Genomic DNA, 26,212 nt, shown 5'->3' with positions numbered 1-26,212 from the left:
CATTGTTGTTGGATAGGACAGAGAGAAATGGAGAGAGGAGGGAAAGACAGAGAAGGGGAGAGAAAGATAGACACCTGCAGACCTGCTTCACTGCCTGTGAAGCGACCCCCCTGCAGGTGAGGAGCCAGGGGCTCGAACCGGGATCTTTACACCGGTCCTTGGGCTTCGCGCCATGTGTGCTTAACCCGTTGCACTACTGCCCGGGTCCTGTAAACTGCTTCTTATTATAGAAATTTCTGACAAAAATGAAAATTAACTGTTGATTTACTTGTCAATTCATTAGGTAACCGTAAATTTATTCATCCCTGAGACAAAAAAAACTCCCCCAAAAGATTTGTTTGATAATTAAGAAAACTCCATATGTGGGGGGAAAAAAATCCTAACCTAGGGTATATCTGCTTACTATGCCAGATAAAGAAACACAATTCTGTTACAATGAATCATTATGAGCTCTCTAAAATCTAGATCAAAAATTCAAATATTCAGCAAAGTTACTCTTTTAAAATACTAAAGACCAAATTATTGTTATGTTAAAAAGAACTCGGGGCCCAGTAGTGGTGCACCTGATAGAGCGCCCATGTTATCTTATGCAGGGACCCAGGTTTAAACTCCTGATACCCCTTGCATGGGGGAAAGCTTCATGAGGGGCAGGGCAGTACTGCAGATATCTCTCTTCTCAGTTTTCTGTCTCTAACTCTCCTTCAAAAAAAAACAAAAAAAAACCTGCTGATGACTGTTGAGAATGGGAATAGCAGAGTCATACAGGCTGGGTACCCAGCCCAGCAACAGCTCTAGTGGGAGGAAAAATGAAAAGAATTCTATGCTTCTTCTTCTTTTTTTTTTTTTTTTTTTTTGTCTCCAGGGTTATTGCCAGGGCTTGGTGCCTGCACCATGAATCCACTGCTCCTGGAGGCCATTTTTTCCCCTTTGTTACCCTGGTTATTTTACCATTGTTGTGGTTACTATTATCATTGTTATTGATGTCATTATTACTGGATAGGACAGAGAGAAATGGAGAGAGGAGGGGAAGACAGAGAGGGAGAGAGAAAGACAGACACCTGCAGACCTACTTCACCGCCTGTGAAGCGACTCCCCTGCAGGTGGGGGGGGGGCAGGGCTCGAACTGGGATACTTCCACTGGTCCCTGCGCTTTGCGCCACATGCGCTTAACCCACTGCGCTACCGGCCAACCCCCAATTCTATGCTCCTTAACAAATACTTCTAAGACTCGGTTGGTGGCACATGTGGTTGAGAGCACATGTTACAGTGCACAAGGACCCAGGTTCCAGCCCCCAGACCCACCTACAGAGGGAATGCTCTGCAAGTGGTGAAGCAGTGTTGCAGGTGTCTCTTGTCTTTCCCTCTCTATCACTCTCTTCCCTCCTCTCGATTTCTGGCTGTCTCTATCCAGTAAATAAAATAAAGATTAAAAAAAAGTACTTCTAAGGCCTTACAGAGATACTGTCAGAGGGGGCCGGACAGTGGCACACCCTGTTAAGTGCATATATTACCAAGTGCAAGGACCAGGGTCCAAGCCTCCACTTCCTACCTGCAGGGGGTCCACTTCATGAGTGAAGCAGGTCTGCAGGTGTCTATCTTTCTCTCCCTCTTTTCATCTCCCCATCTTCTCTCAATTTCTCTCTGTCCTAATAAAAATTAGGAAAAACCTGGCCCTTGGGAGCCATGAATTTATAATACCAGCACTGAGATCCAGTGTTAATCCTGGTAGAAATAAAATAAAAGTAAAATAAATAGAGATACAGTCTGACATAATGATTACTTGAAATACAGACTTACTGGGTCAATGAAACTGGCTTGGATAACCTGCTCTTTGCCATGTGTGAGGTTTGAGCCTAGCCCCCACTGGATTGAAGGAGTTTTGGTGCTGTAGTCTCTTTCTTTCTCTGCCTCACTGCCTCTCTCTACCATAAAAAATAAATAAATAAATAAATAAAGACTTATTTTGAGTATGGTTCACACTCTACTAGATGAGCTATCACCAAATCCAGTTTTCATTTTGGATTAAATTGCTGATTTAGGCACACCCCTATATGAATTTATACAATATTGGGGTTAGATGGTGACACATTTGGTAGAGTGCATGTTATAGTGTTCAAGGACCAGGGCTCAAGTCACCAGTCTCCACTTGCAGGAGAGAAGTTTCATAAGAGATAAAGCAGTGCTGCAGGTGTCTCATTCTCTGCCTATCTCATCTTTCCCTCAGACATTTCTCTTAGCCTACCTCTATCCAATAAAATAAATATTTTTAAATTGAAAAAGTTAAACAATCATTTTTACTTTGAAATTTCCATATAAGTGCGCCTATACATATACACATATACATATATAAATTATATAAGTATAGATAATTTTATTTATTTATTTATTTATTTTTATCAGAGCACTTAGTTCTGGCTTATGGTAATACAGGAAATTGACTCTGGGATCTCTGGTGCCTTGGGCATTAAAGTCTATTGGGTAAACACTAACATAATTGAGTTTTTAAATATTCCTAAAATCATAATTGATAAAAGAATTCAGAGACTTAATGAAAACCATTAGGAATGTCCAGTTTAAGAATCAGAATTTAAAGGGGCCAGGTGGTGGCACACCTGGTTAAGTGCACAAGTTACAATGCACAAGGACCCAGGTTTGAGCTCCTGGTCCCCACCTATAGGGGGAAAGCTTTGCAAGTGGTGAAGCAGGGCTGCAGGTGTCTCTCTGTCTCTCTCCCCCTCTATCAACCCCTTCCCCCTCAATTTCTGAATGTCTCTAACCAATAAATAAATACAGATAATTTAAAAAATTTTTAAAAATCAGAATTTAAAATTCCCATCTTTCAGCATTAGGCTTCAATTAGATCACCCTATGCCATTTAGAAAGGTGTAGGATGCATTATCCTGTACCCAGTGTTTACATTACCTGAATAGAATGGGACCAGTAACCAGTGGTCCTTTTTGAAATGCCAAGGGTAGAAACAGCATGATGAGCATATACTTTTGGTGAAGGCGCCAGCCACTGGCACCTGTGCAAAAAGCTTCTGGATGTGGTCATGTTGGTAGCCACATAGAATGGGATCAGGCTCTGCACAAAGATTCCTTTAGAAGCATATTCATATTGCAGTGCTCTGCTGAAGTGGTCTAAATATGCCTGTCAAAATAGATCAGGGAATAAAGACTTTCAGCTTGATGGAAACTTGGGAGGAAATTCAGAAGAAAAAAATATCTATTTGCTTATTACTGCTTCAAAAAAGCAAACAGGATTGTAGCAGACAGCTCGATCATGCACTATTGCACTATGATTTCATTTTCCAGTCAGGACCTTACCTTAGAAGCAGAGAATGCAGCCAGCTGAGGAGTGGGTTTGCAGCAGAAGCCAGAAGAGATGGTGACAACTGCACCTTTCTTTCTCTCCACCATTCCTGGCAACACTATGTGGACCATCAAACTAGCTGCAGCAATGTTTACATTGATGATATCCCAGAGTTTGTCCTCAGAGACCTGAGTAAAATATTGAGGGTAGGGGTAAAACACACCCACATTATTTACCAAGATGCCAATGTCTTTGTCTTTCAAGGCTTCTCGAATTGGGTGGTAGATCTCACGGCCAGTGCTAAAGTCTGCAACTATAATATCAGTTTCCACTTTGTAGGTGTCAGCTATGTCTTGAGCAACCATCTGCAACTTCTCTTTGTTCCGACTAATCAGGATAATGTTGAGGCCACGGCTTGCTAGCTCTTCTGCGTAGGCTCTTCCAATCCCATCTGTTGAACCTAAAATACAAATCAAGCAAAGTGAACAGGTGCATTTTGTTGTGTGGCTTTTACAGTGGAGCTTAGATAGCCATTTTCAGGTTAAATCAGAGAACGTTTCACACTAGAAATAAACCTAGTTCAATACTGATCAGTTGATTGGGGAAACAGTCCAATGGGTAGAATGCAAGACTTGCAAATACTCATCAAGTGAATACAATGTTGAATCAATATAAGAATGACAGAGCCTAATCAAATCTTCTCAGACACCCTGGAAGTGAATCAAGGTTTGCTTTACAGTTACCATAATGATTATGAGATACTGAAAACTGTTTTCAAACTTATAGTTGGACTGAATAAATGTCAGAATCTATATTCCAGAGAAACAATAATAAATGTAAATTATATTCTTATTTATTTTATTATTTTAATGAATTTTTATTGCCACCAGGTTTCTCACTGGGGCTCAATGCCTGTAGAATAATTTTGTTTATCTGTTACTCCTGGCAACCATTTTCTTTCTTTCCTTCTTTTTTTTTTGATAGAAACAGAAAAATTGAGAGGGTGGAGAGAGGAAGGGGGGAACATCTGAACACTGCTTCACCATTTATGAAGCTTCTTCCTTGCAGGTAAGGAATGGTGGCTTAAACTCTGTGAATAGTGACATGTACGCTTTTTTTCTTATTTCTTTATTGGGGGACTTGATAGTAAATACAATAGTTTATACATGCATAACATTTATCAGTTTTACACACAACAATACAACTCCTGCTGGGTCTTCTGCCATCCTGTTGCAGGACCTGAACTCGTATGCTTTATTTGGCGGGCCACCACTTGGTCCTTATGGAAAACTTAAAAAGAGAAACACTTCTGAAAGTGGTGGCAGTTTTCCTTTTTCTTTCTTCCTTTATTTAAGTAAGTAATTTATTTTTTGTGGCACTGAGGCCTCACACATGCACAATGGCACTGCTTTCAGGCTGAGTCCTTTTTTTTTTTCAGATAAAGACAAAAAACACACACACACACACACACACACACACACATGGGGGCTACGAGGAGCAGCAGATCTATCTCTCTCCTCTCCTCTCCTTTCCCGGATCAACTAGGAATGCCAAAGGAGACCACCTGGGACCACAACAAGACAGGACTAGAACAACTACAGGAATCCACCAAATCACCAGTGAATGTAAACACACAGTGCTGGTGACAGAGAGGAGCCTAGGGAGAGACTAAGTGGCTGGTAACAGTCAGGTGGTTTACTAGTTGAGACACCACCTCCAGTCTGTTCCACCAACAAGGGGACAGCTGAAGGGAGGAGAGGACTCCCCAGAAACTCACCAAGTGCAACTCTGAGTCTCTTTCCATTGCTACTGCCCTCAGAATCTGGAGCAGCAGCAGGGAGGGACACCAGGGGACAGAGATCTATCCAGGAAACTCAGGAGAAGACCTATACCTCGGTGGCATAGCTGTGGGGCTGTGAAAGTCTCTTTGCATAACCACTGGAGTATCTCTGCCTCACCCTGCCTTATCTCTTGGTCAGGAGTAAGTGATTAAGCTAAGAAGTCTACTTATGGTTTAGAAGCCCTCAGGCTCCCATAGCCTACAGAGAAAAAAAAAAAAAGAGGCTTTTAAATCACTGAGCTCCAACTCAGGGATTAAAATACTATTGAAACAACTGTTAACTTCCACCACTGTGAACCCTTTAATTACCTTACTTAGACACAAGTCAATCCAGGAAATAGTGATCAGTAATTTGAAAAGTACTAAGAGAGGTAACTCATAACATAATATATAAAATGGGTAAACCAACAAGAAGAAATATTGGAGAAACTAACCAGGACAACAGTCCAGCTAAAAGCCCCCCAAAGGGTGAAGCACAAAATAATGAAATGAACATCCAAACATTAGATAAGGAAATAATCACAGAAGTTAGTAAAGAGTTTGCAAGAATTGTAATCAGAAATATAGGAAAAACAAATGAGACTCTGGAAGAAAACACTAACTATCTCAAGGTTATTAGAGAGCTGAAAGCTGAAATAGCTGAGCTAAGGACACAACTAGCTGAACAAGCTAAAACAGTATGAGAACAGGGAAACAAAACAGATGAACTCCAGAAAACAGTAGAGGGCAGAGAGAATAGAATCAATGAGGCTGAAGACAGAATTAGCAAGATCGAGGATGAATTAGAGACAACTAAAAAAGAGGTAAGAGATCTCAAAAAGAGATTAAGAGATGCTGAAAACAACAACAGAGACCTATGGGATGACTTCAAAAGAAACAATATACGCATTATTGGCATACCAGAGGAAGAAAGAGAGGGAAAGGAAGAAAGCATTCTCCAGGCCATAATAGCTGAAAACTTCTCTAGTCTAGACAACATCAAAGACATAAAGATTCAAGAAGCCCAGAGGGTCCCAAACAGAATTAACCCAGACCTAAAGACACCAAGACATATCATACATAGAATGGAAAGGAATAAGGATAAAGAAAGGATCCTGAAGGCTACAAGAGAAAAACAAAGAGTCACCTACAAAGGAAAACCCATAAGATTAGCAGCAGACTTCTCCACACAAACACTACAGGCTAGAAGAGAATGGTAAGATATCTATCGAGTGTTCAATGATCGAGTGCTCAATGAGAAAGGCTTTCAACCAAGAATACTATATCCTGCTAGACTGTCATTCAGACTAGATGGAGGCATCAAAACCTTCTCAGACAAGCAACAGTTGAAGGAATCAACTATCACCAAGCCTGGCCTGAAAGAAGTTCTGAAAGGTCTCCTATAAACAATCAGACGTCCATAAATAGGACATATATCAGAATACTCTAAAAATCTACAAGAATGGCATTAAAATATCTTCAATCTTTGATATCAATAAATGTCAACGGCCTGAATTCACCTATTAAAAGACACAGAGTAGGAAGATGGATCAGAAAAATACAACCCAACAATATGCTGTCTACAGGAAACCCACCTAAATCAACAAGACAAACACAGACTTAAAGTGAAAGGATGGAAAACTATCATACAAGCCAATGGCCCACAAAAAAGGGCAGGAACAACTATTCTCATATCTGACATGATAGACTTTAAAATAGATAAGATTTAAAAAGATAGGAATGGACACTACTTAATGCTCAGAGGATCAGTCAATCAAGAGGACTTAACAATTATTAACATCTATGCACCCGGTGAGAAACCATCTAAATACATCAAACTTCTACTGAAAGAGCTACAGCAATATATTAACAGCAACTCAGTCATAGTAGGGGACTTCAGCACCCCACTCTCTCAACTTGACAGATCATCCAGGCAGAAAATCAATAAAGACATAAGGGAGCTAAATGAAGAGATAGATAAACTAGAATTATTGGACATTTTCAGAGTCATTCATCCCAAGAAACTGGAATACACATTTTACTCAAATCCACATGGGTCATTCTCAAGGATAGACCATATGTTAGGCCACAAAGACAGCATCAGCCAATTCAAGAGCATTAAAATCATCCCAGGAATCTTCTCAGACCACAGTGGAATTAAGCTAACACTTATCAACAAAAGATTAGTAAGAGCCCCAAAATGTGGAAGATCAACAGTACACTACTTAACAACTACTGGGCCAAAGAGGAAATAAAGGAAGAAATCAAAATGTTTTGAGAGTTCAATGAAAATGAAGACACAAGCTATCAAAATATTTGGGACACAGCTAAGGCAGTTCTGAGAGGGAAGTTCATAGCTATACAAGTACACATTAGGAAACAAGAAAAAGCACAAATAAACAGCCTGATTGCACATCTTAAAGACCTAGAAGAAAAACAACAACAACAAAAGAACCCTAAAGCAACCAGAAGGACAGAAATCATTAAAGTTAGGGCAGAAATAAATAACATTGAGAATAAGAAAACCATACAAAAGATCAACGAATATAAATATTGGTTCTTCGAAAGAGTAAACAAAATCGACAAACCTTTAGCCAGACTGACAAAACAAAAAATGAAGAAGACCCAAATAAATTGGATAGTAAATGAAAGAGGAGATATCACAACAGACACCGCAGAAATTCAACATATCATGCGAGGCTTCTATGAAAACCTATATGCCACCAAGATAGAGAACCTGGAAGAAATGGACGAGTTCCTAGATACCTACCAACTTCCGAAACTAAGTAAAGAGGAAGTGGATAACATGAACAGGCCCATCACAGCTAATGAAATTGAAACAGTTATCAAAAATCTCCCCAAAAATAAAAGTCCTGGACCAGATGGTTTTACAAATGAATTCTACAAAACCTTCAAAGAAGAATGAATACCTCTACTTTTAAAAGTCTTCCAGAAGATTGAAGACACTGGAATACTCCCTGCCACCTTCTATGAAGACAACATCACTCTGATACCAAAAGCAGACAGGGACACAACCAAAAAAGCTAACTACAGACCAGTATCTATGATGAACATAGATGCTAAAATACTGAACAAAATTCTAGCCAACTGGATACAGCAGTATATTAAAAAGACTGTTCATCATGACCAAGTGGGGTTTATCCCAGGGATGCAAGGTTGGTTTAATATACGTAAATCAATCAATGTGATCCACCACATCAGCAAAAGCAAGACCAAAACCACATGATCATATCAATAGATGCAGAGAAAGCCTTTGACAAAATACAACATCCCTTTATGATCAAAACATTACAAAAAAAATGGGAATAGATGAAAAATTCTTGAAGATAGTGGAGTCCATATATAGCAAACCTACAGCCAACATCATACTCAATGGTGAAAAACTGGAAGCACTTCCACTCAGATCAGGTACTAGACAGGACTGCCCACTATCACCATTACTATTCAACATAGTGTTGAAAGTTCTTGCCATAGCAATCAGGCAGGAGCAAGGAATTAAAGGGATATAGATTGGAAGAGAAGAAGTCAAACTCTCCCTATTTGCTGATGACTTGATAGTATACACAGAAAAAACTAAGGAATCCAGCAAGAAGCTTTTGGAAATCATCAGGCAATACAGTAAGGTGTCAGGCTACAAAATTAACATTCAAAAGTCAGTGGCATTCCTCTATGCAAACACTAAGCTAGAAGAAATTGAAATCCAGAAATCAATTCCTTTTACTATAGCAACAAAAACAATAAAATATCTAGGAGTAAACCTAACCAAAGAAGTGAAAGACTTGTATCCTGAAAATTATGAGTCACTACTCAAGGAAATTGAAAAAGACAGAAAGAAGTGGAAAGATATTCCATGTTCATGGGTTGGCAGAATTAACATCATCAAAATGAATATACTACCCAGAGCCATATACAAATTTAATGCTATCCCCCTCAAGATCCCAAGCACATTTTTTAGGAGAATAGAACAAATGCTACAAATGTTTATCTGGAACCAGAAAAGACCTAGAATTGCCAAAACAATCTTGAGGAAGAAGAACAGAACTGGAGGCATCACACTCCCAGATCTCAAATTGTATTATAGGGCCATTGTCATCAAAACTGCTTGGTACTCTAAATGAATAGCCACACTGACCAGTGGAATAGAATTGAGAGCCCAGAAGTGAGCCCCCATACCTATGGACATCTAATCTTTGACAAAGGGGCCCAGACTATTACATGGGGAAAGCAGAGTCTCTTCAACAAATGGTGTTGGAAACAATGGCTTGAAACATGCAGAAGAATGAAACTGAACTACTGTATTTCACCAAATACAAAAGTAAATTCCAAGTGGATCAAGGACTTGGATGTTAGACCAGAAACTATCAGAAACTTAGAAAAAAATATTGGCAGAACTCTTTTCCGCATAAATTTCAAAGACATCTTCAATGAAATGAATACAATTACAAAGAAGACTAAGGTAAGTATAAACCTATGGGACTACATCAAATTAAAAAGCTTCTTCACAGCAAAAGAAACCACTACCCAAACCAAGAGACCCGTCACAGAATGGGAGAAGATCTTTACATGCCATACATCAGATAAGAGTTTAATAATCAAAATATATAAAGAGCTTGCCATACTCAACAACAAGACAACAAATAACCCCATCCAAAAATGGGGGGAGGACTTGGACAGAATATTCAATACAGAAGAGATCCAAAAGGCCGAGAAATACATGAAAAAATGCTCCAAGTCTCTGATTGTCAGAGAAATGCAAATCAAGACAACAATGAGATATCACTTCACTCCTGTGAGAATGTCACACATCAGAAAAGGTAACAGCAGCAAATGCTGGAGAGGGTGTGGGGTCAAAGGAACCCTCCTGCACTGCTGGTGGGAATGTCAATTGGTCCAACCTCTGTGGAGAACAGTCTGGAGAACTCTCAGAAGGCTAGAAATGGACCTACCCTATGACCCTGCAATTCTTCTCCTAGGGATATATCCTAAGGAACCCAACACATCCATCCAAAAAGATCTGTGTACACACATGTTCTTGGCAGCACAATTTGTAATAGCCAAAACCTGGAAGCAACCCAGGTGTCCAACAACAGATGAGTGGCTAAGCAAGCTGTGGTATATATACACAATGGAATACTACTCAGCTGTTAAAAATGGTGACTTCACTGTTTTCAGCTGATCTTGGATGGACCTTGAAAAAATCATGTTGAGTGAAATAAGTCAGAAACAGAAGGATGAATATGGGATGACCTCACTCTCAGGCAGAAGTTGAAAAACAAGATCAGAAAAGAAAACACAAGTAGAATCTGAAATGGAATTGGCATATCTCATCAAAGTAAAGATTCTGGGGTGGGTGGGTGGGTGGGGAGAATACAGGTCCAAGAAGGATTCAGAGGACCTAGTGGGGGTTGTATTGTTATATGGGAATCTGGGGAATGTTATGTTTGTACAAACTATTGTACTTACTGTTGAATGTAAAACATTAATTCCCCAATAAAAAAAAAAATAGTAGTAAAACAACACACACACACACACACACACACACACACAAAAAAAAAAAAAAAACAGAAAGGGAGGGAGAGATATCACAGAACTGTCCCACCCTTCAAGGAGCTTCTCCCAATGCCATGGTGCTCCCATGTGGTGCAAAGGATCAAATCTAGAGCTGTGAGCATAGTAAGGCCTAAACCATACATGGTAAGCTATTTCCTATACCCAAAGGTCATAGTATCTAAAGATAATTTCAAAACAGAGAGCAAAACAGAAATGTAAGTGATGAGCATTAGGTAGGTAGGGCTAGAGGCACCCTGGTCTAAGAAAGGACAGGATAAGAAAAAAATCAGAGAAATACATTTTTGGTACTTTTTTTCTTTTTTTTTTTTTTATTCCCTTTTGTTGCCCTTGTTGTTTTATTGTTGTAGTTACTGATGTCGTTGTTGTTGGATAGGACAGAGAGAAATGGAGGGGGGGAACAGAGAGGGGGAGAGAAAGATAGACACCAGCAGACCTGCTTCACCACTTTTGAAGCAACTCCCCTGCAGGTGGGGAGCCAAGGGATCGAACTGGGATCCTTCCATCGGTGTCTGCGCTTTGCACCACATGTGCTTAACCCACTGTGCTACTGACCGACTCCCACATTTTTGGTATTTTAAGCACAGGAAAAATTTTTCCTAAGGTGAGTGCAGTATGAAAATGTAGGCATAGGGAGTTGGGCGGTAGTGCACTGGGTTAAGCGCATGTGGTGTGAAGCACAAGGACCTGCTTAAGGATCCCAGTTTGAGCCCCCAGCTCCCCACCTGCAGGGGAGTCGCTTCACAAGCAGCAAAGCAGGTCTGCAGGTGTCTTTCTCTCCACCTCTGTCTTTCTCTCCTCTCTCCATTTCTCTCTGTCCTGTCCAACAATGAAGACATCAATAACAACAACAATAATAACTACAACAACAATAAAAACAAGGGAAACAAACAGGAAATAAATAAATATTTAAAAAAAGAAAATGTAGGCATAATCATAACAGGTAATGTTTCTTTTTTTTAATTATCTTTATTTATTAGATAGAGACAGCCAGAAATCGAGAGGGAAGGGGGTGATAGAGAGGGAGAGAGACAGAGAGACACCAGCAGCCCTGCTTCAGCTCTCATGAAGCTTTCTCCCTGCAGGTGGGGACCAGGGGCTTGACCCAGGTCCTTGAGCACTATAATGTGTGCGCTTAACCAGGTGCGCCACCACCTGGTCCCAACAGGTAATGTTTCTTTGTTTTTGTTTTTAATTAGCACATGAAAACATCACATTCAGTTCCTCAACTTGTTGAATAATACATCCACCTTAAAACATACCTTAAAAAGGAATGGTAAATAGAAAAATAAACAGAAAAGGTTATTTCAATTTTTAAATTAGGCACAAGTTGAAATCTCATTTCTTACCACTCACGACTGCCCATCTCCCATACTGCTTGATCAGATCTGCCCTGCTGACTAGGCGAGGGATAAAATGTAGTCTGACAAGGCTGTAGAAGTCACAGATGACGGTGATGCTTTTTCTAGCTGTATACCAGGCTCCAACCAAGGCTAGAGCTTCCATATAGCAATTGCAAGACCTAGCGATTTCCCTATACAAGAGGTAGAAGCTGTCAACAGCAGCCATGGCACCTACAGGCAGGAGAAAGAGACAGGTGGTCTGTGCTTAATAAGTGAAGGGAATAAGTACTGTTTGAGAAAAAACATTTGAAAACATCAGAGTCTGACAATTTTATTTTAAAGTAACAGTTGCTCTTCAAATGCATGTAGCCAGGAATCCAGCCAATGATGACCTCACTATTTAACATCTGTAACTTATAAATTCTTTTATTGAGGATTTTTAAATATTTATTTATTTTTGTTGCCCTTGTTTCTTTATTGTTGTAGCTATTGTTGTTGTTGTTGTTGTTGATGTTGTCATTGTTAAATAGGACAGATAGAAATGGAGAGAAGAGGGGAAGACAGAGAGGAGGAGAGAAGGATAGACACCTGCAGACCTGCTTCACTGCTTGTGAAGCAACCTCCCCTGGAGGTGGGGAACCGGGGGCTCTAACTGGGATCCTTCCCCCAGTCCTTGCACTTTGTGCCACATGCGCTTAACCCACTGCACTACCACTTATAAATTTCTTTCCTTCCAAAGAGACTAGTGAATATTAAACTTCCAACAGTTACCAAATTCCTGTTAAAATCCAAGCAGTGTGTTACATGTTATGAATACAGAGATAAACACAATATGCTTTGTGTCCTAAAAATAAAACAAAAAAACTCTAAGTTCAGTTCAAGGACAGGTAGAACCCACAACCCTACAGAAACAAAGAAAAAAAAAAAAAAGGTAATACTAAGATCTGGACTCCACCTCAAAGAATTTACAGTCCACCTGAGACAGAAGTAAGCTTGAATAACCTCTATTACCATTATAGTTCAACATAGATTATATTATGTATAAGTAATGTACAGAAATGCTTATTTCCAACAATACACCTTCCCCAAATGTGAAGAAATGGAGACCACCAGCTCATTAATTTATACACCATTATCTTTGCCTGGCCATTATTCTTACAGAAAAGTCAAATGCAACTCCTGTTAAGTATCCACAAAGCCGGGCCAGGCAGTGGTGCACCTGGCTTGAGTGCACATTACAATGCACAAGGATCCAGGTTCAAACCCCTGGTCCCCACCTGCACAGGGAAAGCTTCACAAGTGGTGAAGCAGGGCTGCTGCTGTCTCTCTTTTCCTCTTTCTCTATCTCCCCATTCCCTCTACATTTCTATCTCTATCCAATAAAATAATTTTTAAAAAGTATCCACAGAGCATATATGAAGCTACTAGTATGCCCCAAATACTATGACAAATGCTAACAACTCAAAGGTAAATTAAATAATTCTGTCTAGGAGAACACTGAACAAATACTTTGGAACTCTATAAACTGACATATGTGCTTGTAATCAGAGATAACCCTGAAGAAGCAGACAAAAGCCAGGCATAACCAAGCTGCTAAACTTCATCCTAGACTAGAGCAAGGGAGCCACTGCAGGCTGATCCTACTGTGTACCGTCTGTGAGGGGTAAACAAGAGCAGAACAGTCTGGGGAAATGATTCAACAGGACAATGCAGGACCTGCATCCCTTTGGTTGCTGGTTCAATTCCCAGGGCTACGTCTACCAAGTGGTGCTCTGGCTTCTCTCTCTCATGTGAAATTATCTATCCCATATAAAACTAATAAGACTTGTGAAAAAGAGCAAGACAGACCATAGTCAGGTTACAAGGAGTTCAAGTAAACACCAGCACAGGGACACAGGGACATGGCACTTAGTAGGTAAAAGGAGACAGATTTCAAGCCAAAAAGTATAAAAGTTCTAGCATATAAACATTTCTTATAGAAATATCATTTTTATTTATTTATTTTAAATATATATTTTATTTATTCTATTTTTACTTTAGAGAAAGAGAGGGAGAGAGACCGTCCTTAGAGTACTGCTCAGCTCTAGCTTATGGTGGTACAGGAGGTTGAACCCAAGACTTTGGAGTCTCAGGCATGGAAGTTTCTTTGCATTGTCATTATACTAACTCTCTCACCTATAAATCCCATTTAAAAAATTTTTTTAAAAATAGCTTAAACTAAAAAATACCCAATGGTAGAAGTGAAACTTATAGAAGCTTAAGTAAGAATGAGTGAACTCCCTCCAACTTTACTGCAAGGTAATTTGAGTTCAACAAAGTTTTCTCTTGCTGGTAAATAAACTAGCAAGAGAAAACAAAGTCACCACCCAATAGGCACCTGTTAGAGGATGAAAGTACACTGTGATAAAAGGCATGTCAACTAGTGAAAACTGCTGAACACATATACAGATAAGAATACAGCACAAACACAAACCAACTAAGCATATGAAAAAGTAGATAGGGAGTAAATTTCTTTCTCTCTTTTATTTTATTTTATTTTTATTGTTACTAGGATTATTGTTGGGGTTCAATGTCTGCACAATAAATCCACCACTCCTGGTGGCCACTTTTCTCCTTTATGTCTTTTGTTCCTTCTTTCTCTCTCTTCTTTCTCCTTTTTAGTAGACAAAAATTGAGAGGAAAGGGGAGATAGAGAGGAATAAAAACACTGTGACATTGCTTCACTTCTTTTTAAGCTTTCCCCGCGCAGGTAAGGACTGGAGACTTGAACTCAGCTCTTTGCACATGTTAATGGATGCACTCAACTCAGTGTGCCTCTGCCCAACCCTAAAGCAGTAAATTTATGGGAGTCGGGCTGTAGCGCAGCGGGTTAAGCGCAGGTGGCGCAAAGCACAAGGACCGGCATAAGGATCCCGGTTCGAACCCCGGCTCCCCACCTGCAGGGGAGTCGCTTCACAGGCGGTGAAGCAGGTCTGCAGGTGTCTATCTTTCTCTCCTCCTCTCTGTCTTCCCCTCCTCTCTCCATTTCTCTCTGTCCTATCCAACAACGACGACAACAACAATAATAACTACAACAATAAAACAACAAGGGCAACAAAAGGGAATAAATAAATAAAATAAAATATTTTTTTAAAAAAGCAGTAAATTTGTAAATATTCCCAAATAAGAAGTAATCTCTCAAGCAATAATCCTATATTGCTTTAGTTACTGAATGAATGGGCAACAAGCAAATGAAAAAAATGTTTCGGGCCACTGAAATAGCTCACCTGGATAGTGTACTGTTTTTTTTTAAATATATTTTTGTGTTTATATTTATTTATTTATTGAATAGAGACAGCCAGAAATCAAGAGGGAAGGGAGTGATAGAAAGGGAGAGAGACAGACACCTGCAGCCCTGCTTCACCACTTGCAAAACTTTCCCCTGCAGGTGGGGACCAGGGGCTCTCGAACCTGGGTCCTTGCGCATTATAACATGTGCGCTCAACCAGGTGTGCTACCACCTGTCCCCATAGTGTACTGTTTTGCATGTGCACAACTCAGGGTTGAGCCCAGCCCCCACTTCACTGAAGGAAGCTTTGGCTCTGTGATCTCTTTCACTTTCTGTGATCCTCTGCACTATGACTTTTCAAACAGACCATAACTAAAAGCTGGAAATAAAACTATGACCTGGAGGGCCAGTCAGTGGCACACCTGGTTAAGGGTATACATTACAATGTGCAGGGACTCAGGTTCAAGCCCCAGATCCCCACCTACAGGGGGAAAGCTTTATGAGTGGTGAAACAGGGCTTCAGGTCTCTCTATCTCTATCTCTCCACCCATCTCCTCCTCCCCACTGTTTCTCTGCTCTATCCAATAATAAATAAAATTTAAAATATATATATATATAAAAAATAAACTATGACCTAAAAACTGACACTTGGAATATTATGTCTACTCTAACAGGTGGACATAAAAGTACAATGTCAAAACACTGTTTTAAATAAAAAATTACATAATATATATCAATATTTAATGGGTTGAGCCCAGGAGGTGGTGCTATAAAAAAGGCATTGTACTCTCAAGCATGAAGTCCTGAATCTGGCCTCAGGCATCACATGTGCCAGAGCGATGGCCTGGTTCTCTCTTTTTCTGTCTCACACAGTAAATAAAATCTATTAAAAGGAGAGGAGGAGGGGGGACCTAATGGGTTACAGCCAAAGCAATAATTGGGAAAATTAACTGTACTAAATATTTATAATAAAGGACCATGAGGGAGTCAGGTGGTAGTTGGGTGGGCTAAGCTCAGGTGGTGCAAAGCACAAGGACCGGCATTAAGGATTCTGGTTCGAGCCCCCGGCTCCCCACCTGCAGGGGAGTCACTTCACACGTGGTGAAGCAGGTCTGCAGGTGTCTATCTTTCTCTCCCCCTCTGTCTTCCCCTCCTCTCTCCATTTCTCTCTGTCCTATCCAACAACAACAACATCAATAACAACAATAATAACTACAACAATAAAAAACAAGGGCAACGAAAGGGAATAAATAAATAATAAAATATTTAAAAAATAAATAAATAAAAGACCATCGAAACAGGAGGGAGCTCGGATACATTCTATGGATGGAATGATGTCATATTAAAAGGAAGCTGTGTAAAGGGAACTTTTCCTCTCAAAGAAATTTTTTTTAAATCTTTTAAGTATATATTTAAGGGGGACAGGCAGTGGCACACCCAGTTAAGCACACATATTACCATGCACAAGAATCTGGGTTCGAGCCCCAGCTCCCCATCTGGAGGGGGGCACTTCACAAGTGGTAAAGCAGGTGTGCAGGTGTCTCTCTTCCTCTCTATCTCTTCCTCCCCTCCCCGCCCCACCAAGAGTGGTGAATTCATAGTGCCAGCACCAAGCCCCAAAGATAACCCTAGTGACAATAAAAATAACTAAAACTATATATATATAATTGCCTGAGTTGTGCATATGGCAAAGCAGCACACTAACCAAGTGCTTTTGCGGGGCCAACATCTATCTCTCTCTCTATCTTTCTTTTCTTTCTTTTTTCCAAAGAACATGAACATTGCTAAGTAAAATTCTCAGGAAATATGCCTGGCTACAGAGGACTTTCAGATCGTTACATAAGTAATTAATTGCAGTGCTTCCTCTTACCTCCTCTCCACTTCTGGATTTTAAGGAACACACTGCTTTGTCTTCTCTCTGGGTCAACCTGTGAAGAACAAACAAAGTCCTTCTCTGTCTTCACAGCTCAGTGGGGGGAAAACTTCATATACAACTAAGACCAGTTTGCTTTCAATTAGCAATATGTAAAAAAATCTGATCTGGCCAAATAGCTCACTTGAATAGTGATCTATTTTGCTATGTGCACAACCAACGTTTGAACCCAGCCTCCACTACATTGAAGGAAACTTCAATGCTGTGGTCCCCCCTCCCCCTCTTGACCTCTTTTTCACTCTAAAAAAAAGCCAGAAAGAAAAAAAATTCAAATATGCTGAACCCCTTTACAGGCAGCAAAGCACAGCCTCATTTCAGGATGAGGCACACTGCCTGTGTGGAGAGTGGCTCAGCAGAATGTGCCCCCTTTTCCAGAAGCTTTCCACCTATTTATTATTGTTATTATTATTACTATTATTATTATTATTAGGGTTAGTGCTTTACAGTGCAATCATTGACATATGCATCCAATTTCATTATGTAATAGGGCTCCAAAGTTTTCTTCCTATCTCCCCTTCCTCTCCCTCTCCAAAGTCCTTTGCTTTGATGCAATAACCTCCTTTTCCAATTATTATTATCATTATCTTTATTTATTTACTGGATAGAGACAGCCAGAAATCAAGCAGGAAAGGGGTGACAAAGAGGGAGAGAGACAGACACCTGCATCACTGCTCCACCACTCACAAAGCTTTCCCCCTGCAGGTGGGAATTGGGGGCTCAAACCCAGGTCCTTGTGCATTGTAATATGTGCACTCAACCAGGATACCACCACCCAGCCCCCCCTTTTTTTTTAAAGCAGTGCTGGGAATGGCCTCAAGCCGCATGCTTATGTGACGCTGCTAAGCCACCTCACTGGCATGCATACACACACACACTGTCATCACGGGAACTTCACAGCTCCAGAATGACATTCAGATAGGGAGAAACTGTCAGTAACAAAGAGACAGAGAAAGAAAGAGTGAAAGAAACCAGTGTGGTTCAAACCTGGGTTGCACATTTGGCAACACAATACACTTCCCCAATGAGTTATTTTGCTGACCCTTCATTTTCCATTCTCTATTTCTTTGAGAAGGAGGAGAGAAAGAGAGGCAGACACAGAGAAGAAACACCACAGACACAGAGAAGAAACACCACCATCCACAGAACATCCATCCCCATACTCACTGTCATGGTGCCAGCGCTCAAACCCAAGACCTCACACACAGTAAGATGTGAGCTGTCTCCTGGCCCCCAGAATTTCTCTTAAGAAACATTTCAGAGAAGAGACAAAGCAGTTCACAGGACTTAGAGAAAGAAACACAGCACTCTCACAGATACAGGGCTGGTGGCTGAGAGGCCAGCCTCTCCATCTCCCTGCTCCCTAGGCTCTGAGCCGCCTCCCACCTGTCCTGCAAACCACTTCTCTCCACTCCACCCCCTGGTACATTTGAACCATACAACTGCCACCACTTGTCATGAATCTTCTGAACTCCTGTTTAAAAATCTGTAGGCTCACCTGGGCTGGGGGAGTGGGCAGGAACAGCCCTGAGGTCAGGAAGTGGGAGGGACTCTCAGGAGGACTGAAGGAAGGGTGTGTGTGTGTGGGGGGTACTGTTAACTCTCTCCCTAGAAGCCACCCCACTTGGGCTAAACACTCTCCCTCATCTCTCCCCCTCCAGCACTTCATCCACCTTCCCTGACAGGGCACTGCCAGCCCAAGCTTCAGTTTCACAGGCTCTTTCTGTCCATACAGCATGCAGCCATGCAGCTCTGTCCCTACACACTATCTTCCTCCTCCACTTGGGAGGAGACTGACTCCCAAACTCCTCTAAACCATCACAGGAAGAAAGTCCTCGTGTGCAAAGCCTACCAAGACCTCCTGCTCAGGTTAGGGGAAGAGTCTGAATGGAAAGCATGGAGTCAAGGGTCTTCTATCTGGTTTCCCACATTGTGCAAAGCTGTGGATTCACTAAGGCAAAACTAAGAGTAGGTGAAATAGCTCACCTTGACAGTGTGCTGATTTTCCATGTGCTTGATCCAGGTTCATGCCTGGCCCCTCAAAGCATTGAAAAAATATTCAGTGTTGTGAGGTCTCTCCCCACTTCTATCTAAAAAATGCAGATAAATAAAAAGGTAATACTTGGAGACAATGAGACATCTCAGTGCCTGAGAACACAGGACTTGCAGGCCTGAAGTCCCAGGTTTGATTCTTGGCACCAGTACACGCCAGAGATGAGCTGTATTCTGTTCTCTCTCTCATAAAAATAAATGAGAGAGGCCTGGGAGGTTGCACAACATATACAGTGCCTGACTTGCAAGCATAAGGTCTTGAGTTCAACTCTCAGCAACTTAAAAGATAAAATAAAATAAAGTAAAATAAAATAAAATAGGGTCCAGGTGGTGGCACACCCAATGGAGTGCACATTACCATGTGTGAAGACCTGGGTTCAAATCCTCAGTTACCACCTACAGGAGGGAAGCTTTACAAGCAGTAGGGAAGTGCCAGAGGTGTTTCTCCTCCATCTCTTTCTCGCTCTCTGTATCTCACCCTTTATCAAAGAAAAAAAGCAGACCACTGGCAACAGTGGAATCATTGTCCAGGTACAGAACCCCAGCAATAACACTGGTAGCAATAAACAAACAAACAAACAAATAAATAAATAAATAAATAAATAAAAAATATATTGCAGCCAGAACAGTAGTAATGTTATAGAATTTTAAATGTATAAGCATGAGTCCTGAGTTCAATTCCTAGGATAACAAAATACACCAGAAGGCTGCTCTGATTCTTTTTATTTCATGAGAGAAAAATAGATAATAATAATAATAACAGTAGTAACAAAAACCGAGGCACTAGAGGTCCCAGGTTAAATACCTGGCACCACCATAAGCCAGAGCAGAGCTGTGCTCTGGTAAATAAAATAAAATAAAATAAAATAAAGTATTATAAAAATAAGTAAAACTTGGGGGCTGGGTGGTGATGCACCTGGTAGAGCACATATATCACAATGTATGAGATTCCAGGTTTAAGTCCGCAGTCCTTTCCTGCAAAGGGGACGCTCCACATGTAGGAGAACATTGTTACAGGTCTCTCTCTTTCTCTCTCTCTCTGTCCTTCCCTCCCTATGTCTCATCTTCAATAAAAAATTATCATAAAAAATGGATCTACCCTATAATCCTGCAATTCCACTCCTGGGGCTATATCCTAAGGAACCCAACACACCCAGCCAAAAAAATATGTATACACATGTTCTTAGCAGCACAATTTGTAATAGCCAAAACCTGGAAGCAACCCAGGTGTCCAACAACAGATGAGTGAGTGGCTGAGCAAGTTGTGGTATATATATATATATATATATATATATATATATATATATATATATATATATATATTTAATGGAATACTACTTAGGTATAAAAAATGGTGACTTCACCGTTTTCAGCCAATCTTGGATGGAGCTTGAAAAATTCATGTTAAGTGAAATAAGTCAGAAACAGAAGGATGAATATGGTATGATCTCACTCTCAGGAAGAAGCTGAAAAACAAAATCAGAAAAGAAAACACAAGCAGAACCTGAAATGGAATTGGCGTATTGCACCAAAGTAAAAGACTCTGGGGTGGGTAGGTGGGGAGAATACAGGTCCAAGAAGGATGACAGAGGACCTAGTGGGGATTGTATTGTTATATGGAAAACAGGGAAATGTTATGCATGTACAAACTACTGTATTTACTGTGGAATGTAAAACATTAATTCCCCAATAAAGAGATTTTATAAATTATCATGAAAAATAAGTAAACCTTAAATCTATATTTGGAAAGCAACACCAAAACACTGAATTTCTTCACAAGCAGTGGAGCAATACTGCAGGTATTTCTGCAAGTAAATTTCCTCTGTCTCTCTCTCCCTCTTACTGTCTTCCACTTTTTATCAGAAAAAGAGGAAAATGATTATTGGTAATAGTGGCATCATGCAGGCTCAGAGCACCAGTGATAACCTTGGTGGCAAGAGGAAAAAAATTAGTTCTAATGTCTGTACAATCTACCTGGAAAGCTTTGTTTTCTGTTTTGTTTTATTTTTCCCCCTTTGGATAACTAAAATATCAATGAATAAGATGAGAAGTAAAGGAAAAGAGTAAGCCTGAACAAAAGAGGAAAAGGGCTACCTACTGCTTGTTAGGTGTTTTCTTCTTTGACAGGGTGTGATCACAAAACACTGAAAGTTCAAGCTCTTAGGCAAACCCTGGGCTCTGGGTGATGATGAGTTCTCAGTGCAGTTTTATCCATTGAAACCCACACAAAAATGCTGTGGGAAGATTATGATCAGTTCAAAGGAGCACAGCCACCTTTTTGGATCATAAGTGCTGTAGCTTTAACATTCTCCTGACCTACAAGTTTAGCTGACTTAACCTTGCATTGAAAAGGCAATCAAATCAAGTAGCAAAATCTTCTGGAACCAGGAGTTTGGAAGAAAAGTCTTAACTGAAACACATGTACTACTGAGCTATCCAACTGAATGGCATAGGAAGAGAAAAGTGAAAGAACATCTGAACAGTCAAAGTGTTTTTAAAGATAGTAAAGCAGATGCAGTAAGAAAAAAGAGTGAAAGCTACTCCAAACAAAAGGCAATGTGGCTGGCTAAATAATGGGTGCCTGAGAGGTCCACATCTGAATCACCAAACCTTGCACATATGTCCCTCAAAGAGCACAAGGGACTTTGCAGATGTGATTAGGGTAAAGATTTGGAGATGAGGAAATGAGCCTGGATTATCCAGGTGGATTCGATATGATCCCATGTCCTTATACTGGGACGAAGCAGGGTCACAGAAGGAGATGAGAATGAACAGCAGAGGTCAAAGAGAACGTGTGATATGAAGATGCCAGGCTGCAGTAGAGGAAGATGGAGACAGGGTTGAAGGAATGCAGGCTTTCCAAGAAGTTGACAATGGCAAGGAAACTTACCTCCCTGGAGCTCTCAGAAGGGATGCAGTCTTGCTGACATTGTAATTTTAGCCCCACGAGACTAATTTCAGACTTCTGACTTCAGAAGTGTCAGAGAGTACCTTGGTGCTGTTATAAGCAAACTAAGTTTGTTACAGCAGTCATGGGAAATTAAGGCACCTGGAGAGATGGCTGGTTGGATGAATAGTTAGTCTATCTTTTATCTCATTTATTTAACCATAATAACACTGCTTCTGCTGCTGTTGGGGGATTAAGCCTGGCACCTTTGGTGACTCAGATATGGCCATTATGTTATCTCCCCAGCCTAGTCTTTGTCTAGCTTTTACCACAGTAAAGGACAAGTTACAAGTTTTGCAAAAGCTTTCAAATAAAAAACCTTTTAGAATATTCAAAAATCTTAGTAGCCTATGTGACCTCTGCTTCCCTGTAGATCTGAGCTCACATTCTGTGGTCATAAGTAGGAACGTTCCAAGCTGCCCCAATATCAGGACCCATCTTCCTCAGGTGTAGCATAGAGTATATTGTCCAGCCTCCCTTTGGAGAATGGAACATTCTCTACCATTGTTGATCCAAGTTGATGGCAAGGTCCTATGGGGGCCCACAAAGGGGTCTATTGTGTTGTTCCTGAGAGGAATGACCGGTAACAAAGGAGAGAGGGATTTATTCGAGGTCTAGGCCCATCATGTCTGTTTGGGAATCTCAGGACTCCCCAAATAGGGCCCCAGCTGATGGGGTGGCCTGATAGTGACTAAATATGGGCCCCAGATCACATCAGATCAATGGGGTTTTCAGTCAACAATATTTATACACCTTTCCCATATTTGGAAGCTACTATTTTCCCTGATTCAGCTTTCTGGTCCAGAAGCCAGCCATGACATCACCTCCGCAGACAGTAATTTCAGGCTCAGGAAAAAAAAAAAAAAAACCACTAGTATAGCCACAGGCCGTTTGGAATACAACTAAAATATGCCTACTAGCTATCTACAAAATGAAGAACCCCCAAACTCTTCATCTGCACTATTCTAGCCTTTAGGTCTATGATTGGTCAACAATTTGTTTGGCTTTGTATGTTAACTCTCTTTTCAACCACCTGGTTCCAGATGCTAGCATGATGCCGACCAGACTTCCCTGAGACGACCCCACCAATGTGTCCAGGAGCTCCACTTCCCCAGAGCCCTTCCCCACTAGGGAAAGAGAGAGACAGGCTAGGAGTATGGATTGACCTGTCAACACCATGTTCACTGGGGAAGCAATTACAGAAGCCAGACCTTCCACCCTCTGCATCCCACAATGACCTTAGGTCTATACTCCCAGAGGGTTAAAGAGTAGGAAAGCTATCAGGGGAGGGGAGGGGATGGGATGCAGAGTTCTGGTGGTGGGAATTGTGTGAAGTTGTACCCCTCTTATCCTATGGTTTGGTCAATGTTTCTTTTTTATAAATAAAAAAAAAAAGAATATTCAAAAATCAGGAAGGAGCCGCAGAGGTGCTCAAATGTTGGACTGAATGGGGGTGAGGGGAGCCTGAGATGAGCCTTGTCATCCTCATGAACTCCATCTAGTACTGTCCCACTTCTCAGTAAGTAAGGCTTTCTTTCAGAGTCTGTATCTGTGCTGCTCTCAGCATTAGAATCTGACCTGTCCTTCCTCACCCAGTTCAAGTCAACACCAACACTTGCTGACCAGTATGGATGACAAATGAGGCTCAGGGGTAAGGGTGATTCTTCCCTTGTGATCACACCCACCACCTCTCCCTAAGTGATCACATTCACCACTTCTGAGTTCCCTTCTTTTACCTTCTCCGCTCTACATTCTATTTATGGGTTTAAACTGTCTCGTGTGAGTACATCACAGTTATGTTGTGTATGAACACACTACAATTCACAAATCCGTTATATTATCGATGGGCACTAGGTTGTTTTTGTTTTTCTTACAGGAATTATAGTGCTGCCACAAACATCCCTGTGCCCACATGTGCATAGCTTTCTGGGAGAGTTATACCTGAGTTAAACTGCTGGGCACAGATGGCACATTCAACTCAACACTGCTACAGCACCCAACTAACTCAAAGGCCTGCCTGCAGCATCTGAGAGTGTGACACACGCCTCTCCTCTAAGTCGGCATCTCAGATGGCTGCCCTGCCCACAGGTGGGGTATGGGAGTACAGTATTATTTATGTACTTCTATTTCCCTACTTACTAATAAGACTGATTGACATCCTGTTGATTTTATGTGCTATCTTTACTCATCTAAGACAAATCTTTACCTAGCTTTTGCCTTTTTTTTTTTCTTTCGTATTCCTTCAAAATTTTAAGGATTCTTTCTATAGTCTAGATATATTTCTACTTTTGCCTACAGTGTTTCCAATGAACTGTTATAATTTTAGTAGAGTCAATTTTTATCAGTTCCTTTGTGGTTTGTGTTTGTTGTATCTTATTTTAGAAATTCTATCTTAATCTCAGGCCATAGATATTTTCCTATAAGTATGAGCAATTTTACTTTTTAGAGTTAAGCCTTTTGTCTTCCTGTAGCCTGATGATGAGAGGCTGAGATCCTAACCACCTTCATTCAATATTCCTCCTCAGCATCTGACATAGTGCTATGTAAACAGCACTTATGAAAAACTGCATTGCATTCAGAGCTCAAGTTTCACTAGTGAGAAGGAAAAATTTAAGAAGCTTCTCAAACTCTGCATCAGCACTCTGACAAAGTTATTATTGGTGAATCAACAGCACTTGGAATTTCCTTACCCTTCTTAGCCAACTTTTGGTGTATCACTAAGCTGAATTTATAGTGGAAATGCGTGAAAAGAGCACAATATGAGAGAGCTTATCCAGCAGCCAGTGCTCCTCAGCTTCAGATCCCCATTTGCACAGCAGGAATTAAAATACTAACAGCAGGCTAGCAAAATAGCTCACTTGGCTAGTACACTGCCATGTGCACGACTCAGGTTCAAGTCTGGCCCCCAACACACTGAAGGAAGATTTAGTGCTATGGTTTCTTTTCCTCTCTTGCTCTATCAGGGGCGAGTGGGGGAGAAGGGGAGCCACACAAGCAAGCAAACAAGCAAGAGGAATAACAGCAACCCACCCCTAGGCAATATTTAAGACAACAAAAACTTGCATATCTAAATTCATACTGTCATTATTTACAATATCTAAGAAGTGGAAACGAACCAAACTTGTGTCCATTAGTACACAAATGATTAACAAAATGTAGTATATCCATAAAATAAAATATTAGTCAGTAAAAAACATTGAAGTATCTATTCACCACTATACAGATAAACTTTGGTGAAGAAAATGAGACATGAAAGGTCACATATGTGACTCGATTTTTATGGAATATCCAAAATAGAAAGAACCAGAGACAGTAAGTTAGAGTAGCCGGGGGGAGAGATTGACTGTTAACAGAAATGAGATTTTATTGGAGCACATTTAAGAAATAGAAGTAAGATCATATACATACACGGTGAGTACTTTTTTTTTTTTTTTTTAACCAGATGACTGCTCAGTTCTGGCTTATGGTGGTGCTAGAAATAAAAACTTAGGATGGGAAGTCAGGCGGTAGTGCAACGGATTAAGCGCACATGACACAAAGCACAAGGGCTGGCGCAAGGATCCTGGTTCCAGCCCCCGGCTCCCCACCTGCAGGGGAGTCGCTTCACAGGCGGTGATGCAGGTCTGCAGGTGTCTTTCTCTCACCCCCTCTATCTTCCCCTCCTCTCTCCATTTCTCTCTGTCCTATCCAACAACAACGACATCCACAACAATAATAACTACAACAACAATAAAAACAACAAGGGCAACAAAAAGGAAATAAATATTAAAAAATAAACAAAAACTTAGGACCTTCATCTGGGGTCCTAGTCAGGGAACCCTGGGACTTTCACATAGATATGGGCCTAGATCCCTCTCTCCACTGTCGCTGGTCATCTCCATCAGGAACAGTATTGTGGACCCACTTGTGGGCCTCTACAGGACCTTGACCTTGACAATGCTGTGGACTGCCC

At 40.8% G+C, this 26,212-nt stretch overlaps 1 protein-coding gene across 7 annotated transcripts in view; it reads right to left on the bottom strand.

Annotated features, from left to right (window-relative positions):
- Positions 1-26,212, bottom strand: part of HSDL1 (hydroxysteroid dehydrogenase like 1) — a 35,037-nt gene that overhangs the window by 5,598 nt on the left and 3,227 nt on the right. For 4 of the 7 annotated variants that reach the window (XM_060185104.1, XM_060185100.1, XM_060185102.1 and 1 more), the window contains 4 exons: positions 17,202-17,259; positions 12,070-12,294; positions 3,327-3,772; positions 2,923-3,150 (listed from right to left, as the gene is read on the bottom strand). In XM_060185104.1, the coding sequence (XP_060041087.1) occupies positions 2,923-3,150; positions 3,327-3,772; positions 12,070-12,289 (894 nt within the window). In that variant the 5' untranslated portion in view covers positions 12,290-12,294; positions 17,202-17,259. Of the gene's footprint in view, positions 1-2,922; positions 3,151-3,326; positions 3,773-12,069; positions 12,295-17,201; positions 17,260-19,247; positions 19,349-26,212 lie in introns of those variants that run through there. The other 3 variants (XM_060185106.1, XM_060185103.1, XM_060185101.1) reach the window with 2 other exon arrangements.

The sequence above is a fragment of the Erinaceus europaeus genome, chromosome 2, assembly GCF_950295315.1.
Source record: "Erinaceus europaeus chromosome 2, mEriEur2.1, whole genome shotgun sequence".
NCBI lineage: Eukaryota > Metazoa > Chordata > Mammalia > Eulipotyphla > Erinaceidae > Erinaceus > Erinaceus europaeus.
Note: the sequence above shows the minus strand (reverse complement) of the source record. Positions and strands in the feature narration are given on the sequence as shown.